The sequence below is a fragment of the Protopterus annectens genome, chromosome 9.part0, assembly GCF_019279795.1.
Source record: "Protopterus annectens isolate FY-2018-M chromosome 9.part0, PAN1.0, whole genome shotgun sequence".
NCBI classification, from domain to species: Eukaryota; Metazoa; Chordata; order Ceratodontiformes; family Protopteridae; genus Protopterus; species Protopterus annectens.
This window is the reverse complement of record NC_056743.1, coordinates 499,308,028-499,331,974: the sequence shown is the minus strand read 5'-3', so window position 1 is coordinate 499,331,974 and position 23,947 is coordinate 499,308,028. Positions and strand designations below refer to the sequence as shown.

At 38.3% G+C, this 23,947-nt stretch overlaps 1 protein-coding gene across 1 annotated transcript in view; it reads left to right on the top strand.

The window, feature by feature from the left end:
- Window positions 1-23,947, top strand: part of ADGRA2 (adhesion G protein-coupled receptor A2) — a 1,412,458-nt gene that overhangs the window by 1,261,852 nt on the left and 126,659 nt on the right. The window contains exons 11-12 of the mRNA XM_044083057.1: window positions 1,748-1,909; window positions 19,282-19,512. Of these exons, the coding sequence (XP_043938992.1) occupies window positions 1,748-1,909; window positions 19,282-19,512 (393 nt within the window). The remainder of the gene's footprint in view (window positions 1-1,747; window positions 1,910-19,281; window positions 19,513-23,947) is intronic.

The window sequence follows — 23,947 nt, the reverse complement described above, 5'->3', positions numbered from 1 at the left end:
CAGACAGTGCTGTGTAGGTAGATTCTGCCTGTTTTGGGAGCACAGCTTACTCTGGAATGTTGATTCTCTGTAGAAGGGAAGGGGTAAAACATGTCAGCATGTGCTCTGCTCAGAAGCTGTGCTGGGTGGGATTCTATGAATTGCCATACTCTGCAATTCCTATAAGTCAGGGCTGTCCATGATGAAAAGGGGTATCATTTGCATAGGCTGCATTCCAAGTCGTTTGCATTTGAATGTTGTTGTTCTTCTTCTTTTGGCTTTTCCCAGATATGGGTCGCCATAGCGGAACTCCGGTCCGCTAATGAATGGCAGTAGATTTTTATGGTGCTGAGGTGCCAGCTCGACGCCCAACCTTCAACGAAGGCATGCCCATTCACGCATGTCTTTTGAACGCCACTCAACCACGGGGAGGACATGCAGACTCCACACAGAAGGCGCTCCAGCCGAGAATCTAACGGGAGAACCTCTTGCTGTGAGGCGACAACACTACCGCTGCACACCACGGCAAGTCTTTTGCATTTGAATGCAGCTCAAAAATCCTGTTTTTGCTTAATAGTGAGTCACTGAGAAACAGAGCAGGGGCATTCCATGAATTGTTTTCCTTGAAGACCACTCAAGATTTTTTGAAATACCACCTTTAGTGTGCTAACAAAGTGTTGTCTCGTGTCCTTTGTACTAGAAGAGCTGACATGACTTTTGCTTCCCTGTTTAGGAATGTAGCTGATCTCTTGTGGGGCTATGAGTGATGGACCAGTGAGCTGGTGGGTGGAAGTATCTTGTTGTCGAGACTGCCACCTGTTGGAGACTAAGAAACAATGCTTCATGAGGCCATACCAAAATAATGGGCATAAGTCTGATGAATATAGTATGCACATAGCTGGACTTAGGCATAGGCCAACTAGGCAGCCGCCTAGGGTGCCACTGTAGCAGGGGTGCTTTTCCAGTAAACTGGATGGTGTAAATAGACCAGGATGGTGGCACCAGGTAGTGGGGGGGGGTATGGATCCCTTTGCCTAGGGCACCACTTGACCTAAGGCCGAACCTGAGTATGCAATATCAGGAAAGGCAGATTAGCAGGACAAATGGCTATTTAGCTGCTACTGTGTGTCCTTTTATTTTCACATAACCTTTGCATGTTCTTGTCTATTAGAATTCAGAATGTGCATATTAGAGGGTATGAAAAGATTCTTGGTTATGCAGAGAAGGTGTCATTAGTTAAGTCTAGTTGAGTAGTCCAGTTCAGGCTCAGAGTACCCCACCTGTCTAAAGAAATGGTGAGTCAATATTGGATTCCATTGTAGCATCAGTAAATATTTAGTCATTTTTTGGTTAAAGGGGCTGGCTTTAAGAAAGTGCCACTTATAAATGTAAGTATCCCTTTTATGCATTTTAAGTTGAAAAAGGGCATATTCCATTGCTAAAACAAGTTGTTTAATTAAAGCTAAACATAGTTTGGTAATTATGTTCCCACTGGAGTCAACATCTTGTAATCTGATGCATGCTATTTTTGTGCCGTTACAGTACCAAAATTACCTGATGTCCACTAGCTGTTTTATCTAAGGGATGTAGAAAGGAACTCTTGTTTCTCTCAGTGGGCTTCAGCTCATTTCAAAACAAATGCAGGTAGCACAGAGCTTAACAGCAGGTCATATGAAAGCATGTGTGTGTTTGCTGAGCTGTTGTGGCTGAAAGCCCTGAGGTTTATATATAAAGAGCAAGAAATTCATTATTTGTTTTCTTTCTGCAGCTTGGAGATGTCATTATTGAAATGGCTAGTAACTTGATGATGGTGGAAGAACACATACTCTGGATGGCCCAGAAGGAAGAAAAGGCCTGTACAAGTATAGTGCAGTCAGTGGAGAAAATCGCCAGCCTTTCGCTAACTAGTAATGCACAGGACCTCTCTCTGGTAAGTAATGCTTCTTCATTATCCACAGACTGATGATACTTAAAATGCTTTGCAGTACTTAAAAAGCAGTTGGGGGGCAGTTTTAGCAATGAAAAGACAGTGTGTGTGAACTCTAATGTTCTTACTTACTGAACAGAATCAGACAGCAATGTAAGCATTTAGCTGGAGTCAGTGGCTCAGCAAATAGCATAGTTTCCTTAATGTCATGAAGTTCAAAAGGCCATGAGTTCTATTCCTACACCAGTACTATCATGGTAATACAACATAACAAATTAGCTACACCTGTAAGGTGTTGCACTTTGGATGTAGCACTAAACAAAATTCTTGGGTGATATTGTAGTTGAGGGCCTCACCAGTTCGTTTCGCGCAGAAGTGGGTGTGTCGCAAATTGAGTGACAACCCAGTCTGCATATTTAATTTGCTTGTGCATACATGATATGAAAATATTAAATGTACACAAACGGTTAATACAGTATCACCCAGGAAAGCTGCTCTTAGTAAAAGGTCCTGCCAATGATACTGAGGAAGAGTCGGCTGTTGCACCTGCACCAAAAAAAAAAAAAAAAAGAGTCCGTTTGGACATTAATTGGGACAGTGAACCATCGCATTCCGACTCTGACAAAGAGAACTATAATGCTACACAGTAAACTGCCTGATGACGTGTTTTGACAGTTCTGTTTCTTTACTGATTATAGTATATTATTAGTGCAATAAAACTTGTCAATTACAGATGTTGGTAAACAGTTTACGGTTATATTTACTGTCATATTACAATGTCAGTGCACTTTTTCTTCGGTTGTACATTCGGCGGGAATGAATATTCATGAATGACATATGATGGGGGGCTTGCTACTGCGCATCTGGTGAGGCCCTCAGCTACAATATCGCCAATTCTTGTTTGTCTGAGTTTGTGGTAATTCAATCAGATATTAAAGATCATATTACATTTATCAAAGAAATAGTAGGAGTTCACTATTTTTCTTTAGAAATAATAATTTCTACACTCAAAAGAGTAGGGCAATTTCCTTTGCGAACTGACCAAATTACCTGTAATCACTTGGTGTGCCATCTCTTATCTCCCCTGAAAGTAGTCAGGCGTAGGACCAAAACAAAAGTAAGTTAGCTACAAAATAAAAGTTGCTTTGCATTCCTTATGCTGAAAAGGAAAAGTAAGGGTCTATGTTTAATGTGGAATTTTCTGGCATTCCCCTACCAGTATCTCTTTACTAGTCTCTTCATTTGCATGTTTTCTCCCACAAGCACACTCCCATCATGACTAATTTCTGGGATAGCTCCAGCCCCCTCAGTGGAGATAAATCTTTAGGTACCTGCTATGGGTTGCTATCATGCACAGACTGAATGTTTTGGGTTGACAAACCTATCATACTGAGCGTGTAGTACATTTTAGGATATAAGATCTTTGTTCCTGGACTATTTTAACTGGAGCCAGTAATACCAGTACATAAAATAAAAAAGGAATAATTAGTAGAGTATATAAAATGCTGCACAATAACTATAAGAATCCATCAGAGGAGGTTAGAAAGGATTGGGAAGACGGATTGAACAAGCAATTCACAAAGAAACAACTGGAGTATACATATATATATATATATATATATATATATATATATATATATATACATATATATATATGTATACACACACACACACACACACACACACACACACACACACACACACACACACACAAGAAAAACTTTGTGCTTATGAATGCTGAAAATTAACAAACTACTATAAAGAAAAAAAATAAATACTCAACAGACAAACTGATAATTAAGCTTTTGTTCTTTATAGATAACAGAACTTTTTCAGAATATAAATCCAATGAGCTGTCAAACAATAATATAGAGATACAAGCCATGTGAGGACAGTAGTATCTGTACAGTAACCAGAAGGCAGTGTGTATCATTTTAAATATTACCAATGAACTAAGGAAATACATGAATATTCAGATATATGCAAAATAGTGTGATGAATATTCATTAGTCTAACCATTTAAGTGTACACCTAATATTGATGCTTTCATTCAAACCTGGAGCAGTTTCGGAATTCAAGTGCAACTGCCATTTAAGCTCTCTTAATTCTAGGAACAAGTCAGAGTTCCCAAACAAAGCATCTACCTGTTTTAAAACAATGAAATGAAACTTTTCAAAATTGAGGCAAACTGAGCTGTGTTTGGCAAGTGCATTATTAGGGTTGTGGACTCTAATAGCTCCCAAATGTTCTTTTATGCGGTCAGAAAGTCTGCGTAAAGTTTTCCCTACATAAAAACTGTTACATGAAGTGCATATGCCAGCATAAACCACTGAGGATGAATGACAATATGTCTGGGGAAAGTAACCGTATATTTACAATGTGGAAAAGTAAAATCAGATCCAACATAAATATATGGGCATACAACACATCTGTTGCACCTGTGCATGCCAATGGGCTTAGAGTTAATGGAAGGTTCATTAACTAAAAACTGGGGGTCTCTATTTTCAAGAAACATAGGTATATTTCTAGATCTCTTAAAAATAAAGGAAGGTGCGGTCCCTAAAGCAGTGCCAACTTGTTGAGATTCTAAAAGAACATCTCAATTATTGGTGATAATTTGTCTAATATTCTGCATGTCCCTGGAGATAGGTAAAGGGAAACTCAAAGTTTTGTCTGTACTCAAAGTATTTCTAGGTGTAGGCTGAAAACCAAATTTCAAAATAGGAAAGTGTTTGGTACATCTGTTAGCAGCTACTTCATTAAACAATTGATCAACTAAATAGTATGGACAGTTCCTTGAGTGAAACATGTTCTTAAGAAGCGTGGCTTGTTTAAAAACCTCATCATCATCGCCAGTCAATCTCCAAATGCATATGAACTGGCCTTTTACTAAGTTTTTCTTCATAAAAAAAGGATGCTAAGTGGTGAAGTCTAAAACATTATTTCTACACATATCCTTTCTATGTACTGTGGATCGAAGTAAATCAACCTGTGTGTCTAGAAAATTGAATGAGTGACCTCTGCTAGAAACCACTAGGTTAAGAAAGCTTATACTGATTTTCATGTCAGAAATAAAAGAAGACTGGTATCACCTCTCCACGCAAAAAAAATCATCTCTGTAGCATTTGTACAAGATAGCTTGTTCAAAATTGTGTAGGTAAGACAGGTGTTTTAATTCCCAAGTGCTAAGGACCAAGTTTGCAAATGCTGGAGCCATCTTAGACCCCATGGCTACACCTTTTATCTGTTTATAGATCTTGTTGTTAAAGAAGGAAAAATGTATTGTTAAGCACAATGTTGGTGGTGGAAAAGGTAGTATATTTGGTTAAAAACAGTTTAAAAAACATTAGACGTTCTTTATGTGGAATATCTGTATATAACACTTCAATGTCCATTGTAACAAAAGTGCAGTTGGACAAAAGATCTTTTTCCTGATATATTTCATTTAAAAAAGCCAATGAGTCTTTAAGATAATAAATAGTAGAGTGTAACAGTGGGTTAAATACAGAATCAAGAAATTCAGCTATTTTTTCCAGTTTTTGTTTTTCTGTTATATATAATATGCCTGAATGGTGGATTTTTTGTTTTTGGTCTTTGTGAATTTTGGGTATGCCAAAAAGTTTACCCAGGTTAGGGGAGTTGACTGACATAAATAAAAATCATTGTTGTTAAGAGTACTGTTATATTAATATAGTCACTTTGTTCCATAAGGACTAAACCTGTCCCTTTGTCAGCATTCTTGATGCACAGAGTTTTATCATTAGTTAATTTTGTCAGTGCTGTCCTTTCTAAAGAGGAGATGTTATGCCATTTATTAGGATTGTTAGAGTTGCATAGTTTTCTGATGTCCCTTTCACAAACTTTCAAAAAAACTTTAATGGAGTTATTAAGTGCTGGGTTATACAGACTCTTTGGTTGAATAGTGTGCAGTGAGGAAAATAAATCATCCCTGGTGCCAGAGTCATCAGTCATATTTTCAGATACATCAAGTTTGTCATTCAGTAAAAGTTTTAAGTTTAATTTTCTGGCATATAGTCAGAAATCTAATAAAAGTTTAGACAAATTTGCCCTTTGCGATGGAATGCAACTGAGTCCTTTTTGTAAAACTTGCAAATGTTCATTAGTAAGATTCCTATTTGTAAGGTTAAATACTGTGAAATTCATTTGATGTAAGGCCAAGTTATTGTCAAATTGTCGTGAAGCAGTGTTATTGGTGTACAAGTCCAAATTTGTTAAAGAGGAGTTACAATCAGGGGAAGTAAATGCTCCATTTGGAGAGCATAGGACTTGAGAAGCGTTAACAATGTGTGTATGTGTGGTTAACTACGTAGGATACTCCTGGTGATGATCCTGTTGCTTGGGTTCTGAAATCTGCATCTGCCTCGGCCCCTGGGTAAGCCTCTCCCTCTGCCTCTTGTTTTCATTTTTCCTCTGTAAGAAACATTTTGGGTTGGGTCTGATATAATAGTCTGAGTTGCAGAAGTTTTGTCAGTCTTGTTGGGAGACAAAAAAGTAATATTATTGTTTACTAGATCTGTGTTGTTGCATGATCTGTTATCCTGGTGGGTAGTGGCTTCAGTAGCATGGTTGTTATGGTGAGAAGTGTCAGGAACATGACCATTGGACCTCATGGCATTACTATAAACAGATGAATTTCTGGTGCGCTGGTGTACTATAGTTTCTTTCAGAGCATGTACAGCACGATTGTCTTTCAAATTAAGTTTTTTTTATAGGGTATGCTGTTTTTTGTATTGATACAAATCCTGGTCAAGTTTCTGTTTCTTTCTAGTTATAAGGGTAGAAACATGCTTCTCAACTCTCTAACTGATACCTCTGTATCATGTGCTCATAAAAGTGGAAGTATCAGTTTTTCATGACAGCAGAGTTAAGGAAATTAATCTGTTTCTTGAGTTCTTCTAGTCTAGTTTTGTCAGTGTTAATGATCTGCAGAGTTTGCAACCCTGTACTGTTGTAGAGGCTGATAAGAGAATCATATAGTTCAGAATTACTGGAAGCATTGTTGGGAAACTTGGTAAAGCATAACCCTTGGGTACAATTTGATGACCAATACAAGTGTCCAAGTACAGTATGTCATATTCAATATTCTTATAAGTTTTGACAAGTCTTTCTGATTTAAAAATGTCTGCTTTACAGCTATCGGAAACCAAGTATGCATCGTCTCTATTGTGGATGTTAGCTTGATAAGTGCTTGATCTGATACTGAATGGGTTACCTGTCAGTATTAGTTTGCAGTAAGGAAAGTACATTATAGTCAGTCAGATCAGACAAGATAGCTTTGTTAGTATCAACTAAGTTGGTCTCACTAATATTAGTTTCAGCTTGTGGCAAACTTACATTTTGAGGTAACGTACAAGCAGATGCTGCAGCAGAATTACATCCTGTAACGAAAGGTACTAGTTGCAAGATAGCATATCCTGTGGGTTTTCCATTGATTGCCATTATATAGCTATGGTTAGCCACATCTTGATTAATTGATGAAGTGCTCTGAATTGGTTCAGCCATGTTATGAACAAGTGTTGAAGCATTCTGAAATAGCGGTGAAGTGATCGGAGCCATTGCTGAAGTGGTAGGAATAAATACAGATTGTGCTTGCTGAGAATCAGATATACACATAGATTGTCCTTGTGAGTTGGGCAATAGCATTTGGGAAGCATCAAGTGAGACTGACCTTATAGGTCGAATGGACTGACTTCCAATGTATTCATATTTATGCAAAGCGTCTGTTGCTTTCATAGTGATGGCTTCAAGGTTATGTATTAATTCAAACAGCTCATGTGGAACAAGATATGTGGATAAATCCAATAATTCAGGGCTGCTAGAGCCTGGTTCATCGATTGCATCATCATCCATATTCCAAAGAGCCTGTACAACCCATCACTTAACTCCATTAAAGTTTTTTTGACAGTTTGTGAAAGGGACATCAGAAAACTATGCAACTCTAACAATCTTAATAAATGGCATAACATCTCTTCTTTAGAAAGGACAGCACTGACAGAATTAACTAATGATAAAACTCTTACCATTATGTGTTCTGACAAAGGGACAGGTTTAGTCCTTATGGAACAAAGTGACTATATTAATATAATAGAAAATATTCTTAACAATAATGATTTTTTTCCATCTACTTGATATCAAAGTAGTAAATAAACATTTTGCATCCATTGACAGATCTTAAAAACAACTTGAAAAAGACAATGCCATTTCCCCTGATGAATACTTATTTATGTCAGTCAACTCCCCTAGCCTGGGTAAACTTTCTGGTATACCCAAAATTCACAAAGACCAAAAAAAAATCCACCATTCAGGCATATTATATTGAATAGAAAAACAAAAACTGAAAAAATAGCTGAATTTCTTGATTCTGTATTTAACCCACTGGTACAATCTACTATTGAATCTTAGAGACTCATGGGCTTTTTTAATGAAATTTATCAGAAAAAAGATCTTTTGTCCAATTGCACTTTTGTCACAATGGATACTGATGCTTTATATACAAATATGCCACATAAAGAAGGTCTAATGTTTTTTAAACGGTTTTTAACCAAGTATACTACCTTTTCCACTACCAAGATTAACACTCTGTGTACACTAGTTAACATTGTGCTTAACAATAACTTTTTCTTCTTTAACAACAAGATCTATAAACAGATAAAAGGTGTAGTCATGGGGTCTAAGCTACCTCCAGAGTTTCCAAACTTGGGAATTAGAACACGTCTTTCCTACACAATTTTCAACAAGCTATCTTGTACAAACGTTACATAGATATTATTTTTGCGTGGAGAGGTGATATCAGTCTTGATTCTTTTATTTCTGACATGAAAGTCAGTATAAGCTTTCTTAACCTAGTGGTTTCTAGCAGAGGTTACTCTTTCAATTTTCTTGACAAAGAGGTTGATTTACTTTGATCCACAGTACATAGAAAGGATACTTATAGAAATTATTTTTTTAGACTTCACCAGTCAGAATCCTTTTTTTATGAAGAAAAACTTAGTAAAAGGCCATTTCATACACATTTCTAGATTGACTAGTCACGATGATAAGTTTTTTAAACAAGCCACGCTTCTTAAGAACATGTTTTACTCAAGGAACTGTCCATACTCTTTAGTTGATCAATTGTTTAATGAAGTAGCTGCTGACAGATGTACCAAACACTTTCCTATTTTGAAATCTGGTTTTCAACCTACACCTAGAAATACTTTGAGTACGGATAAAACTTTGAGTTTCCCTTTACCTATCTCCTGGGACATGCAGAACATTAGACAAATTATCGGCAATAATTGGGATATTCTTTTATAATCTCAACAAGTTGGTACTGCTTTAGAGACTGCACCTTCCTTTATTTTTAAGAGATCTAGAAATATACGTATGTTTCTTGAAAATAGAGACCCCCAGTTTTTAGTTAATGAACCTTCCATTAACTCTAAGCCCATTGGCATGCACAGGTGCAACAGATGTGTTGTATGCCCATATATTTATGTAGGATCTGATTTTACTTTTTCACATTGTAAATATACTGTTGCTTTCCCCAGCCATTTTAATTATCATTCATCCTCAGTGGTTTATGCTGGCATATGCACTTCATGTAATAGTTTTTATGTAGGGAAAACTTTACGTAGACTTTCTGACCTTATAAAAGAAAATTTGGGAGCTATTAGAGCCCACAACCCTAATAATGCACTTGCCAAACACAGCTCAGTTTGCCTCAATTTTGAAAAGTTTAATTTCATTGTTTTAGAACAGGTAGATGCTTTCTTTGGGAACACTGACTTGTTCCTAGAATTAAGAGAGCTTAAATGGCAGTTGCACTTGAATTCTGAAACTGCTCCAGGTTTGAATGAAAGCATCAGTATTAGGTGTGCGCTTAGATGGTTAGACTAATAATGAATGTTCATCACACTATTTTGCATATATCTGAATATTCATGCATTTCCTTAGTTCATTGGTGATATTTAAAATGATACACATTATGATGCTTATTGGTTACTGTACATATACTACTGTCCTCACATGGCTTGTATATCTATATTATTGTTTGACAGCTCATCGGATTTGTATTCTGAAGAAGTTCTGTTAGCTATAAAGAACGAAAGCTTAATTGTCAGTTCATCGTCTGTTGAGTATTTTTTTTCTTTATAGCTATTCATTAATTTTGAGCATTCATAAGAGCGAAGTTTTTCTTGTATGAATTTTTTCTCTTCGTTTTTTAGTTTTATTAGAATATATATTTATACACGTCTTCCAAATACGCAAAAAAATCTAGAAGATTCAGGATTTTTGCTTGGAAATCTTTACATATTTTTTTACACCAAGTAGACTCTAGAGAACTTTTCCTCAGGTAGATAGCAAATGTTGGAGGTGCGAGGGGGAAGTAAGAGGTACTTGGGAACATATTTTCTGGAAGTGCAGTAGACTGGCAGACTTTAAGGATTCCCTGCAGGATGCACTGTCAGAGATGCTGGGTGGGCAGATTGGTATGATGAGGGAGATGATTTTTCTGAGCTATGGTACAGAATCAGAATTTCCTAGACATGGTAAGGCCTTGTTTAAAAATAAATAAATGAATAACTGACAGGTTCTCATAATTTCTCGTAGACAGGTTTGAGAGTGGCACTCCCCACACTACACCAGAGGTGCCCATCTCAACATTTTGATGCAAACACCCATCACCTACTCCCACTAGAGCAAAGGGCTGTCCACTACATGGTCAATCTCTCTACCCCCACACAACTAGCCCTTCAGTGGCCAACATGTTAGACAAAACTGTGTCGCTGGTCCTTATAATAAACACGTATGCTATTTCTCTTTTCCTAAAGTGCATGTCTGAAAGACTGCCTAATGTGTCTCTCTTTTGTAAGCTCTGATAAAATGTACAAAACTATTTTTCTGACCTTAGTCAGTTCTTAACGTATATTACTCTCCTCAAGTTAGTCCACCTTCTCCCTCTCATTTGTACCTACCACTATTACTTCTGTTAGATAAAAGTTGTTTTTGTAGAAACTAAAATGGAAACTGGACTTCTATAATCATATGGTTAACCACAGCTTGTTTGTTCAGTGATGAAAGTATGTGTTAACAACTGTTCCTCACATTGTTTTAGTAAGTACCTGCTTTATAATGTATGCTGCAAGGACAGTATCTATTGTTTTAAGCCTGCTTGTTAGTGTTCTCTTCATTGCTCATAGCTTGTATATGTTTCACCGTCGAACAATGGTAAAAATGTCAGTCATGTAACTACTTCACTCAACTTACTAAAATATTCGTATTTTATGCTATGTGCTGTAAATCTGAAGTTTTGAGATGTATGCTATTAATATTGTATGTAAAAGATATGCATGATCTGTGTATACTTTACTGTCAAGCTATGTAAATCTGTATGCATGTTATCTTTCTCAAAAATCTTTTTATACAACTGAGCATTTTTACTAATTTGCTATGGCTGAGAAGGGTTCCAGGCCCAGCCCACTTACCCCTTACAAAAGTAAATAAATAAACGTTACATAGGCTAATATTTTATTTGGCGATATTGTAGTTGAGGGCCTCACCAGATGCGCAATAGCAAGCCCCGCCCAAAATCCAACCCCCCATGCCATTCATGAATATGCATTCCCTCCGAATGTACAACCGAAGAAAAGGTGCACTAGACATTGTAACATGACAGTAAATATAACCTTAAACTGTTTACCAACATATGTAATTGACAAGTTTTATTGCACTAATAATATATACTATAATCAGCAAAGAAACGAAACCGTCAAAACACGTCATCAGACTTTTTAACATGTAGCATTATAGTTCTCTTTGTCAGAGTCAGAATGTGATGGTTCACTGTCCCAATTAATGTCGGTGCAGGTGTCACAGCCGACTCTTCCTCAGTATCATTGGCAGGACCTTTTACTAAGAACAGCTTTCCTGGGCGATACTGTATTAACCGTTTGTGTACATTTAATATTTTCATACCAGGTATGCACGAGCAAATTAAATATGCAGACCGGGTTCTCACTCAATTTGAGACATGCCCACTTCTGTGCGAAACGAACTGGTGAGGCCCTCAACTACAATATTGCCTTTTATTTTACATTTGTTTACAGTGAAAGCCCGACTGGACACAGGTCCATTTTCAGTGAAGGCTCGGGGAAAAAAAGCTCCACATTACAGTACATTACACGGGAGTAAAAAGAAGTAGAACATGCATATATACACATCAGGACAACATGCTGGTGATTAACAAACATACATATAGCATATATACACACAACAGGACATCATGCTAGTGATTAACATTTCTTACAGTAGACAATCAGAGGTACATTTTTTTTTCTTTTGCAGTTATAAGTTTTGTAAGGTAAATGCATACGGGTTTGGAAGCTTTCAGGGGTGAAACTGTTTATACATAGCTGTACCCTCACAAATTCTCTTGGTATGGATTAGCCTGGTGTGTGGCGTGAGCATAGCCAGTTGCTTAAGATAGTGGATTTTCAGGAGTTTTTTTAATTAACTAAAGGAGGTGGTAGAAATTATTTGGCTTGGTAGTGTATTCCAGGTTTTGGTAATGATGATGGCAAAGAGGGACTTACCAGCTTCGTTTTTATGTTTGATGACAGTTATGAGGTTCTGATTACTAGATAGGGTTACAACCTGTCCCACTTTGTGAGGGACAGTCCCTCTTTGGGTAGTTGTGTCCTGAAAATTGTAAAAATGGCAAATGTCCTGAGATTTTAGGAAAAAATTATTTCCTATATTTTATATAACAGTTGCGTAAAACAGTTATTCTGTATCTAAAATACCTAAATGTTATAAGAAACTGAATAAGCAACTAAAATGCTACAAGAATACGCTTTTATTTAGGCAAAAAGTTAAGTTCTAACCTTTGTACTGATCGTGGGTATGTGTCGGCCTGTAAAATCTGATGTTTGTACCAAAAATGTCCCATTTTGGCCATTTGAAAAGGTGGCAACCCTATTACTAGATCCTAAGGCTCCAGAGGGAATGTGGGGCTGAATTAGGTGCTGAAGTGCTGGAGTTATCTCAGGAAGGTAGTAGAGTTTGTGCGCTACAGAGAGTTGACTGAGTAGAAGTATATGAGGCAACTCAAGCCAGTTGAGTTGCTTAAGGGATAGATAGTGCTGGGACCTATAGGAGGTTTCAGTAGCAAACTTGGCAATCTTGTTGTAGCAAGATTCCATTTTATTTAGATCAATTTGGCGGAGATTAGTCAAGATGGGAGAGGCATAGAGGAGGGCGGATAGAAGATGAGTCCTTGTGATGGTTACTTTGGTGCGTTCTGTCATAAACTGTTTGTTCCTGTAGAGGAGACCAAGTTTTTTATTAACTTTCTTAGTGATTTGTGCTATGTGGATGTCAAACCTCAGGTTATTGTCTATTTCTACGCCTAGCAGTTTAGTGTGTGTGGTTGGACTGATTTGAATGTTTTCTTTGGAGCTAATGGTGAAATTATTATTTATGGGAGAAGCTCTGCCAGGGCTGAAAAGAAATTGTTTTTTTTGGGATTAAGAAGAAGTTTGATGTTAATGAACCAAGTTTCGGCTAGGGTGAAGTTATTTTGAGTAAGGGTTTGCAGTTCACTAAGGGTAGGGGCAGCACATATGAGGGTAGTGTCATCTGCATGTTATACTATTGAGGCAGTGGGAGAGGATGAAGAGATTTGATTTCGTAAATAGAGAAAACAGCAATAGGCCAAGGATGGATCCTTGAGGGACTCCTATGGTTACTGGCAACAGGGGCGACAATTGGTCCTGCCATAGGACAGCTTGCTGATGGGCAGATATGTAGCTGTTGAACCATGATATAGAGGAGGGACTTATATTTAGGGTGGATAGGGTACCAAGAAGCAGACTGTGGTTTACCATGTCAAAGGCTTTTGATAGGTCTAAGAATATGGAAGATACAAATAGACCCTTGTTTCTGTGGTGGTTAACTATGTTGGTGAATGATAGCAGTGCTGTCATGGTGCTATGGGAAGGTCTAAAGCCATGCTGGGATATGGAGAGTTGGTTGTTATTCTGGAGGTACTGTATTAGTTGAGTATGAGGAACTCATTCTAATATTTTGGATAAAGGTGATAGGATTGCTGTTGGGCAATAGTTGGTGAGCTCTAAGGAGTTGCCTCCTTTGTGCAGTGGAATTATATATGATGTTTTCCATGAGGTGGGGACTTTGCATTCTGAGAGAAATCTGTTTATGAGAATAGAGACAGGATGGGCTGTAGCTTCAGCTGAGATCCGAAGGAAGTCTGCTAGCAGCTTATCAGCTGCTAGAGTGGTTGGTTTAAGTTTACCAAGGAGTTTAGATATTATAGGTTCATAGGTAGGTACTAGGCTATCGGCCCAAGGGCCTGCATAAGCCTACCCAGCAAGGTTCCATAGCTTACGCCACCCAAGAAAGTTATTTTCCTGTGCCACTGTCCAGCAGTGACACAGAAGTAATCCTATTTCCTATCCACTCATCAAGAATTTTCTTGAAGAGTGCTAATGAAGAACTTTGCTTGACATAGATGGGTAGCTTGTTCCAGAATATAGGAAGTCTCTGGGACAGGAATCTATCCATCCAGCATGTCCTGTTTATTGTAGTGACAAGGTTTAGGTCCCTAGAGTGTGTAGCTCGGAGGGATTGGGATTTCTTTAGGTGTAGCATGTTCAACAGCTCTGGGGTTTGACATAGCTTTATATGTTAGGCAGAGATCACCTCGGAGTAGGCGATATGCTATGGAGTAAAGCTGGAGTTGTTTGAGGCGGTCAGTGTAGGGCATTTGTTTGAGGCCAGTAATCCTCTTTGTGAGGTACATCTGTGGCCTTTCCAGCTGCTGCAGATGTCTTGTGAGTTACATTGCAAAAGGGGCGCTGTATTCTATAATGGGTCTAATGAGTGATGAGTAGAGGGGAACAATGACCTCTTTTTTCCTGGATGAGAACCCTTTTATGATGAGGTGTGCCATGTAGAAGGACTTCCTGACTACTGTGGCGATGTGACTATCAAAGGAGAGACTACTGTCCTCCTGGGTCCCAAGGTCTCTTATCACGCATTTGGTGTTAAGTAGATTGCTGCCTATGTGGTAGTTCATGGGTACAAAGTTTTTACCAAAGGGGATGACACTGCACATTTTGGTATTGAGCTTGAGGCCATGGCTCTGCCACCAGGCATCTGTGTCAGTGAGGCCCTTCTGTAGGATGTCCACATCATTTAGGGACTTGACTATGGCTCCTAGTTTGCAGTCATCTGCCAACTTCATTAGCCAGAAGCCTTCTGTGTTAGCCTGTACTTCAGAGAAGTAGATACCAAACAGGAGAGGTCCCAGGATGGAACCCTGTGGTACTCCACTTGTCACTGCTTTCAGGTCAGATTTGGAGTCTGCAACTTTTACAGATATTGATTTGGTGGATACAAAGTGGAGGTGAAAACTGGGGCTATTGTTTTGTATATTGGGGTGGATTGGGGCTGTTATTGGTGTGGGGCCTGCTAGTACTATTTTGGGCATTGGCTAGGGTCTGGACTGCTCCGGTAAAGAATTTGTTAAACTGAGTACAAATGTTTTCATGGTTATTTGGAAGCACAGGGGTTGGAGTCATGGGCTTTCCTGGATGCAGTATACCATTTATTGATGCACAGAATGTTTGTGGGCTGTGAGCATATTTTTCTTGCATGCTTGTACAGTAGCTGGATTTGTCTAGTTTGATTTGTTTTTTAATTTTGGCTTTGTTGTGGAGCACTACATAGTTATGTCTCAAAGTAGTGGTTTTGTTTTTCTGATATTGAATCCAGGCCTTGTCCCTTTCTTTCATTATATTTTTAGTGTCTTTTCTTAGCCATGGGGCATAGTTAGTTTTTATTCTAATGGTTCTAGGGGGGTGCATGATGGTTTAAAGATTTTTATGAAGGTTGTGTTAAAGTACTCAACGGCATCGTCTAGAGGTAGATGTTTTAGGGGGTCCAGTTACAACTTTTTTTATAGTATTGATGAGATCAGTAGCTTTAACGTTTTTTTTTTGTTTCTAACTACTCTGAGGATAGGGTGGTTGATGGTTTGGGATCTGTTCATAATTAGGTAGGTTGGATAATGGTCACTTAGGGTATCTGGAAGACAACCAGATTGCTGTGCAAGAGCGGGGTCAGATACCAGGATCCAGTCTAAGATGGACTGGGGTGTGGAAGTTCTGTCAATTCGAGTGGGGGTGGTTACAGTTTGGGTAAACCTGTGGAGGTTTCTGAAGGCAGAGGGGTTATGGCTGGAGCAGTGAAGCCAGTCAATACTGAAGTCTCCTAATAGTATGGTTTCATGTGGAAGGGAGTTGAAGGTCCAATTAAGCAGGCTTTCCATTACAGTGATGTTATTGCCTGGTGGTATATAGCCACCTGCAATAATTATATGTTTGTTGGAACGTATTTTTAATTTGGCAAAGATTAGTTCTACATCTTTGAATTCATGGGTATTGTAATCTAGTTGTTCTAAGGCGATGATTTTGGAATAATATTGCGACACCTCCGCCCTTTTTCTCTGATCTGTCTCTTAGGATAATGTTGTAACCCAGGGCAGTAATCTCATTATTGTGATGTTGTGGTTTGAGCCATGTTTCAGTTAACACAGCAATATCTGGTTTGTATAGAGCTAGTAGGGCATGAATTTTGTTAAGTATACTTCTTATATTAATGTTTAAGAAGAGGAGAGCTGAGGTAGGTCTGTGGTGTAGGGGATTTAGCTGATTTAAGTTTGGGCTGATTGATGTTTTGGGTCCTGGATTGGGATGTATATCACCACTGCAAGTGAGTTTATGGAGTAGGTGTAGATAGAGTTTGGTCAATTTGTGAATTATTTTAGTTTGTCTTTGAGAAGAGAGGGGGTTAGTTTAGATTTAATGCATGAGTAAGAGAAGGGTAGGGGGTGGTAAGGTCACATGGCGATATAGGGAAGTTTTTTAGTCTGGTGGTGTTGGCTGGGAAATCAGTTTGCCAAGGGGATGGGGTGTGGTTATGAAGTTGTGGTAGGAGGACAGGATGGAAAGCAGGAGTAGGTGAAGATTATTAATGGGTAGAGTGATGTTTTTAGTAGGTGGGTTGGATAAGTGTAACCCATTTTATCTAGTTTCAGAACGAATGTGTTACATGCAAGGGTACTATCTATGAATGAGTGAGACTGGTGTTGTATTAATGGTGCAGTATTAGGTGTATGTGGGAGTTTGTTAAGAGGGATAAGAGATTTGAAGTGACAGGTGGATGAGTGTGTAAGACTTGCTAATGGGAGTTGTCTGTAGCTACAAGTTGAAGTGATGTTAGGGACTTAGGAGCTATATAAGCATCAGGTAATGCTGGGTATATGGCTACAGCGAGTTGTCCTAATAGGTAGTGACCAGTTTCATCATTCTTTTGAGGGGAATTACTGCTGCAATTCATGTTTTATTCATTTTATTTTTCCATAAATGGCACATTAGTGTATTTGAAATATACAGTGATGCATGTTCCAACAGTGCAAAATAACATGGAAAGAATGAATGGAAAAGCATTACATAATTCTGTTGAGTTTAAATTAGTACTGCATGATACAAAAGTGTTGCATAATACAGTCTGCAGAAATGAAGAACTGCAACCAGTTTTTGTGAGCAGGTAATAATTCTGAATATCAAACCAGGAGGACTTTTTAGTGAGTGATGTCACTGCTAAAGGGGATACCTTCCTGCCTCCAGATTGCATCAACCATGAAACTGATTCTACTATTACTGTATATTAATAGGACAAGTACAGAATACACTGTAGGGTTATGAAATGCTCTGTCCACATTAAAGAATGATTTTGATTCTGTAATCAAAATGGACTTTCAGCTTTCTCTTCTGGTTAAAAATTATTTTGATTTTTGGAACTTATTAAAAATGACATGGGTCAGATAAATATTTGTGTGTCATCCTTGCCTGTCTGATGAGTTATCAAGTACATCAAGTACTAACCAAAAGTAAAAGCTTGTATTTAACATCAGGAAGAGGTTGCTAATACCACAGATAGTGCCTAATGAAATTAAAAAGCTCTGCAAAAAAAAACAATTAATAAATAAATAAAAATGCCTAAAGAAAAGGATTACCCTCAAGGGATATGGGCCATACAAATAGCACTTATAGCACAACGTACTCAACATCAATTCTGCACTAAAATGCATTATGGGAAGGAATATGCAGATTTCTAAGAGATCATTCACACTGACCAGGCAGCAAATAATTAGCAATAGAAGATACAAATAGACACACACACACACACACACATTTTTTTAGGTATGAAAACCATCAATGTGCTTTAGCTTGTTATTAGATAAGTGACACCTTTTTCATTTTGGGGATCTATTACAAAGTATTTTGGTAACATTATTTTACTTGAAGTTTAGTAGGACTCAGGAACAGGGCTTAGTACCACTTTGCCAATGGAACTAGAGTCTTTACATTTGTTATTTTATATGGATCACAACTCATGTGACTGGAGTTCACCTAAATGCTTTTCTCCCTTGGTCACCTCTATTACATTCAGGGCTGAAACAAAGCTGTATGAACTGATTTAGGGATTTGTTACCTGGTTGAGGTTGATTAAAAGAACTATTTTCAGTCATGGCCAAGACCTGATGAATCCAGAATTTATGCCGTGCAGTTTGCTGTGACAGTCACAAAGTAGCTGTTACTTGACCTGAGAGTTTCTTGACTTTTAATAATAGCTAGAGACAAAAAGGTGTTCTATCACTATTTGGAAAGACTGTTTAGAAATATGATGCTGTGTGTTTCACAAAAAAATGAAACTGTTAAAATTTTAGACAAGATCGTAAATTCTTAAAAGTAGCTATGCACACAAAAAGTGAATGGAACTGATAAATAAGTTGTTGGAATGAGAAATACTGTAGTGTTCAGTGCAATACTTGTCAAAGGCACACATTTCCATTGCTAATTTATTCAGCTTTTTTTTCCAAAAGATAAAAATACTTTGGCTTATTTACACAGTAAAAAATAACACTGGAAAGCTTTCTTAATGTATAACTATCATAATGAATTAGCGGTTGTTACCATATGGTGGACTTGTTAGAGAGTAAAACTGGGTTTGAATAATAGTACTTTTAACAAATGTCATATGAAAGCAATCTGTTTGCTTCTCGCCCGTTAATAAGATTGGTGTTCTGACATGGCCCTAGCAAATGAGTTACAGCAGTGGTTAAAGACCTTTTTATGTAGGCTGGTGTAAATGTTGCCCTTCTGCCTGTTAGTAATAAAGAATAATTCATGGCTTGTGTATGCCAGAATGCTGTAAAGTCATTGACTGACAAAAGCCACATTGCATACCAATGTGGTATTCATTATTCCTGCATTTCTTTATGCTAGAATGCAAGAAACATTGCCTTGGAAGCCTACTGGATCAAGCCTGCCAACTTCATTGGCTTAGGTTGCACTGCCTTCCAGAAGAGAGAGAGCACCTTTGTTAGCTGGTCACCTGCTGTGCAGCAGAGGATCCGAAGAGAACAGCATGAAAGTGAAACTCTGCGGGACCCACGGCTCAAGTTCAGATGTGCAACTGGCATTTCTAACATTTCTCTCAGCAGTTTCCCACTGAAGGTAAGGACAACTGAGTTTTTAACTTATATATATATATATATATATATATATATATATATATATGTATGTGTGTTTATTGAAAATTATGAATTGAAGAGCACAATATGCATTTTGCACATTTAACTTACAAGACTGTTGTGTTACCTTTCCTGCTTCAGTTTCATCAGTGATGCATCACCCTTTATAAATCCAGCCATGAGTGCACAACCTCTTTTTCCCATTTTTGCACATGGGGTCAGGGTGTCACTTTAACAGTGACAATCATCTAGAGCCAAGGTTTACACTGCTAGGTGGCTATTCCTGCTGCAAGAAGTTCATCCACACCACACACACTTATGGCCAATTTAGAGTGTCCAATCGACCTACTGCATGTCATTGGAATGTGAGAGGAAGTTGGAGCACCCAGAAGAAACCCACACGAACACAGGGAGGACATGCAGACTCTCTACAGAAGGCACGTTAGCTAACTAACTTCCAACAAGTCTTTCATTTTCCTCATTTCTTGCAACAATTCTATACCAGCTTTTTTCCTTGTTTTTATTTCTTAACAAGCCTTTTTTCTTTTATAGGGTGGTTAGTCTCCCCTACATTCCAGGTTGCATCTCTAACCTTACTGGCAGCTCTGTTGGCATGGATGGATAAAACGCTAATGGCTCCCTATTGAAACTCCGGCACTCAAAATGCCGTGTTATCAAACCAAGAAAAAAAAAAAAAACAGAAAACCCAGAGAACAGCAAATCTTGAAAAATCACCCTTCTCCTTAAAACTTCTTTTCATGCTCATCACACACTCCCACCAAAAAACTTGTATGTACCAAATCTGAGATTGCCATTTATCAGAGAAAAGGGAATATTCCAAGAAATGGCATCTCAGACTCTCTATATGTACATCCATTCTTTCGGCCATTCAGTCTCTGTATTTCAGGACAGGCTGTAGCAGGTCCCAACATTTCAAATGGTTACCAGGTCTAAATGCTAACCAGGCAACCTGAGTTTAATTAGTGGCTAGGGCACTTGCTGGAGCTGGTGTGGGAGGGGGATAAAAAGGCTTGGTAGGCTCACCTCACTTCAGTGGGAAAGATAGAGGGTCTGTGCTTGAAACACTCTGAATGCAGCAGAATCCTCTATACAAACTATGGATGGATTACACAGATGTGCTCATCTACAAAGGACAAAGCCATTTGATCATGTCACATGGCGGTGTACACATGGAATAAAAAAGCCATTCCATACCAATCCGTTGAATGCTGCTAGCACAGGCATATGGGTAGGTCATAAGATCCTCTAGAAGGATGATGAGCCCACTCCCACTTTGCTTAATCCTTCCCTAGGGCCTAGAGAGAACAAAGATATAAATGGGATGGCTAGAGAAAGGCATACAGCTGCTGATTATTAAAAGGATGGAGCAAAACATAACTCTAAACCTTCCTGCTGTCCTTCCCTTTTCCTCTTTGTCTAGTAAACAGATCATTCCAATTTTGTCTCCCATTATTATTTTTGTGGTAGCCTGTCTTTGAGCTCACTGCAGGTAACCCTCACTCAAATCACGTTCATGTACACATTATCTCTGTTCAGAGATGACTGCAGGTAACCCTCACTCAAATCACGTTCATGTACACATTATCTCTGTTCAGAGATGATGTACTGCTTCATTGACAAGGGTTGCCCAACTGGGAAGTACCCACCTCCAGTGGGGTCCAGGTGAGGAAAAGTATCAGCAAAATAATGTAAGCACAAACTGAGCAGAGATCATTAATTCAGAAAGTGACTATATAATAGTAAAATGTCATCAAACAATGCATATAGGTTTGAAAGTTTTAAGTAGGCAGTTTAGTAACGCAGACTGTATACAGACAAGACTAACACATTTAACAGTGTATGGAGGTTTGCAAATAAATTGTTGCATGATACAAAAAATATCTACAAGTTAATGGAATCAGTGAATCTGTATACCTCAATAGGCAGGACTGATCCCAAAAGGTAGCACCAGTTTGATGCCAAAGTTTTTCCATAAGTCAAGTTTCTCCCCAACTCCGTGGTGCCCCTCATTCCTCTGTTCCTTGGATCCTCTTTGGCACTTTCTGTTACCAGACAGGATCCCTGTTACTTGACTGCTTAAGGTCACAGTTTGGTGTTTTATGGGAGATAAGTACTATATTTATTTAATATGCTTACTCGGCTTCTTACTGTAGAACACTGTCAAAATGCCTAAGATTGATAAACTTTATTTTTTTTTCTGTCATACTTCTTCTTCAGCCAATTAGCTAAGCCTTTAACCCTTACCTTTCCCCACCCACAGTTTTTTTATTTTTTGTGTGTTTATTTCATGTTCAGCGATATTCATACTATCCCAGGGTGGTCCAAATCCTAACAGCATCTCAGAAGTTCTCCTCAAGAAAAGTATACAAAGGTAAACAGCTTAAATTCTCCATATATGCTACTCAACACAACAAAGATCCCTTTACAGCTCCAATTCACTGTGAACGTATGTTTCAAGTGTATTTTTGATCAACAATGAAGTTTTTCTATCATAATCACAACAAAAGTAAGAAATTTCAGGTATACACAGTCAAGTGGCTGTAACTGATGGGTAGGGACATTGGTGGATTATAATGACAGCAGTCTGAAAGGTCTTAAATAAGGAAGATGATTCCAAGAGAGCAAGTATGCTTATACATACTCCCACCCCCCACCCCCAAAAAATATGCAGGGGTGGGGGGAGCACTGTCCAGGGCCCAAGATACACTTAATCTGCCACTGTGTAAGAGGCAAAACTAGAAGACTCAACCCAAAACCCAAGCATAGCAGCGAGCCTGGGAGGGTGAGAGGCTAGATGAGGTAAATTTAGACAAAAGGATATTTTCAGCTCAAAATCAATGACTACAAGTAACAACTAATCATATAGGGATGCAAACAGCGCAGCAGGTTAGGGAGGTGGGAACAGTTGGACAGAAGCACAAGTACATATATGACAAAGACAGGGAAGCAGGAATAGTGAGGTATATCAGAAAAAAGAAATGTTTGTAAGTATTAGATGTCACAAACTGAGTAAACCAGGGAACAAGATACAGTAATTAGACACCCATGGAATCTCCATGAGCATTTACCTCTCAAAGCTCCACCCCTTTTTTTCCCGCTTGTTGCAAGCATTTCCCTCCCCCCATGCTGCAACCTGCACCCAACAGATGGATGCTAAAAATTTAAGTGATACTTATGATTCCAGTCTCAATTTAGAATGTCCAATGTCTGTAATAAAAACTTAAATTTCAGGCTTAAAAGCAGCTTTCAAGATCACAGCAGTTTGGAGCTTATCCAATCGCAGTATGAATGTGATAATGACCTGGCCAGCTAATAAGCAACAAGTCTCCCTTCTGATTCATTTCTTGAATTAATCACTTTTCTACCTAAAACACTGGCTGAAGTTACAGAAATGCTTGCTTTATAATGAGAAAAGGATGTAAAGAATGTGAGTTTATTTTTACAGTGCTTCACGAAGTCATTCATGCCCAGGGTTGCCAGATTTCCGACTGGCCTAGTAGGGACACAAAAAGTCTTTCACAGCAAGTGAAGACAAAAAAAGGTCTTCCACGCTAGGTCTTTAATGCGGAACATCACAGTTCCGCATTAAACAAAAGTAGCTCTGTGTTTATTTATTTTTTTTTTTGGCCAGGCCAATCAAAAATAAATAAACACGGAGCTACTTATGTTTAATGCGAAACATTCGCAGATCCGCATTAAACAGAAGTAGCTCTGTTTTGCGATTTTTTTGATTGGCCCGTATACCAGTATACGGGCCAATCAAAAATCGCTAAACACGGAGCTACTTCTGTTTAATGTGGAACTGCGATGTTCCGCATTAAGCACAAGAAGCTCCATGTTTAGCAATTTTTGATTGGCCCGTATGCCGGTATACGGGCCAATCAAACAAAAACAAAGCAGAGGCTGCCCGGGATTTAAACCGGCAGTGTGGGACTCGGGATCAGGCTGCTGATCCCGGGACAGTCCCGCTCAAATAGGGATGTCTGGCAACCCTGTTCATGCCTGAAGATTGCTATTTTATAGCAAGACTTTTTAGGGAAATGTATTATATACTGTGACCACAGATTCCTCATACATCTATGAACAGAACTTACATACACCACATTATGAAAGAATGCATCTAGAACAGGAAAGTTTCATATTGGCTAGTAATGTAGGTTACATTATTTCAAAAGTTTGAATTGACTAACATCTCAGTACCGTAACATGACACACGAATGCAAACATTCTCTGAAGTATGTATATGACATACCACTAGTTTAAACTTAACCGTTTTAAGAAATATATATATATATATATATATATATATATATATATATATATATATACACATGTGTGTGTATATCCTGCAGCTGAAACACTTCATGTCTTTAAGGAGTCATATACATATATCCCGT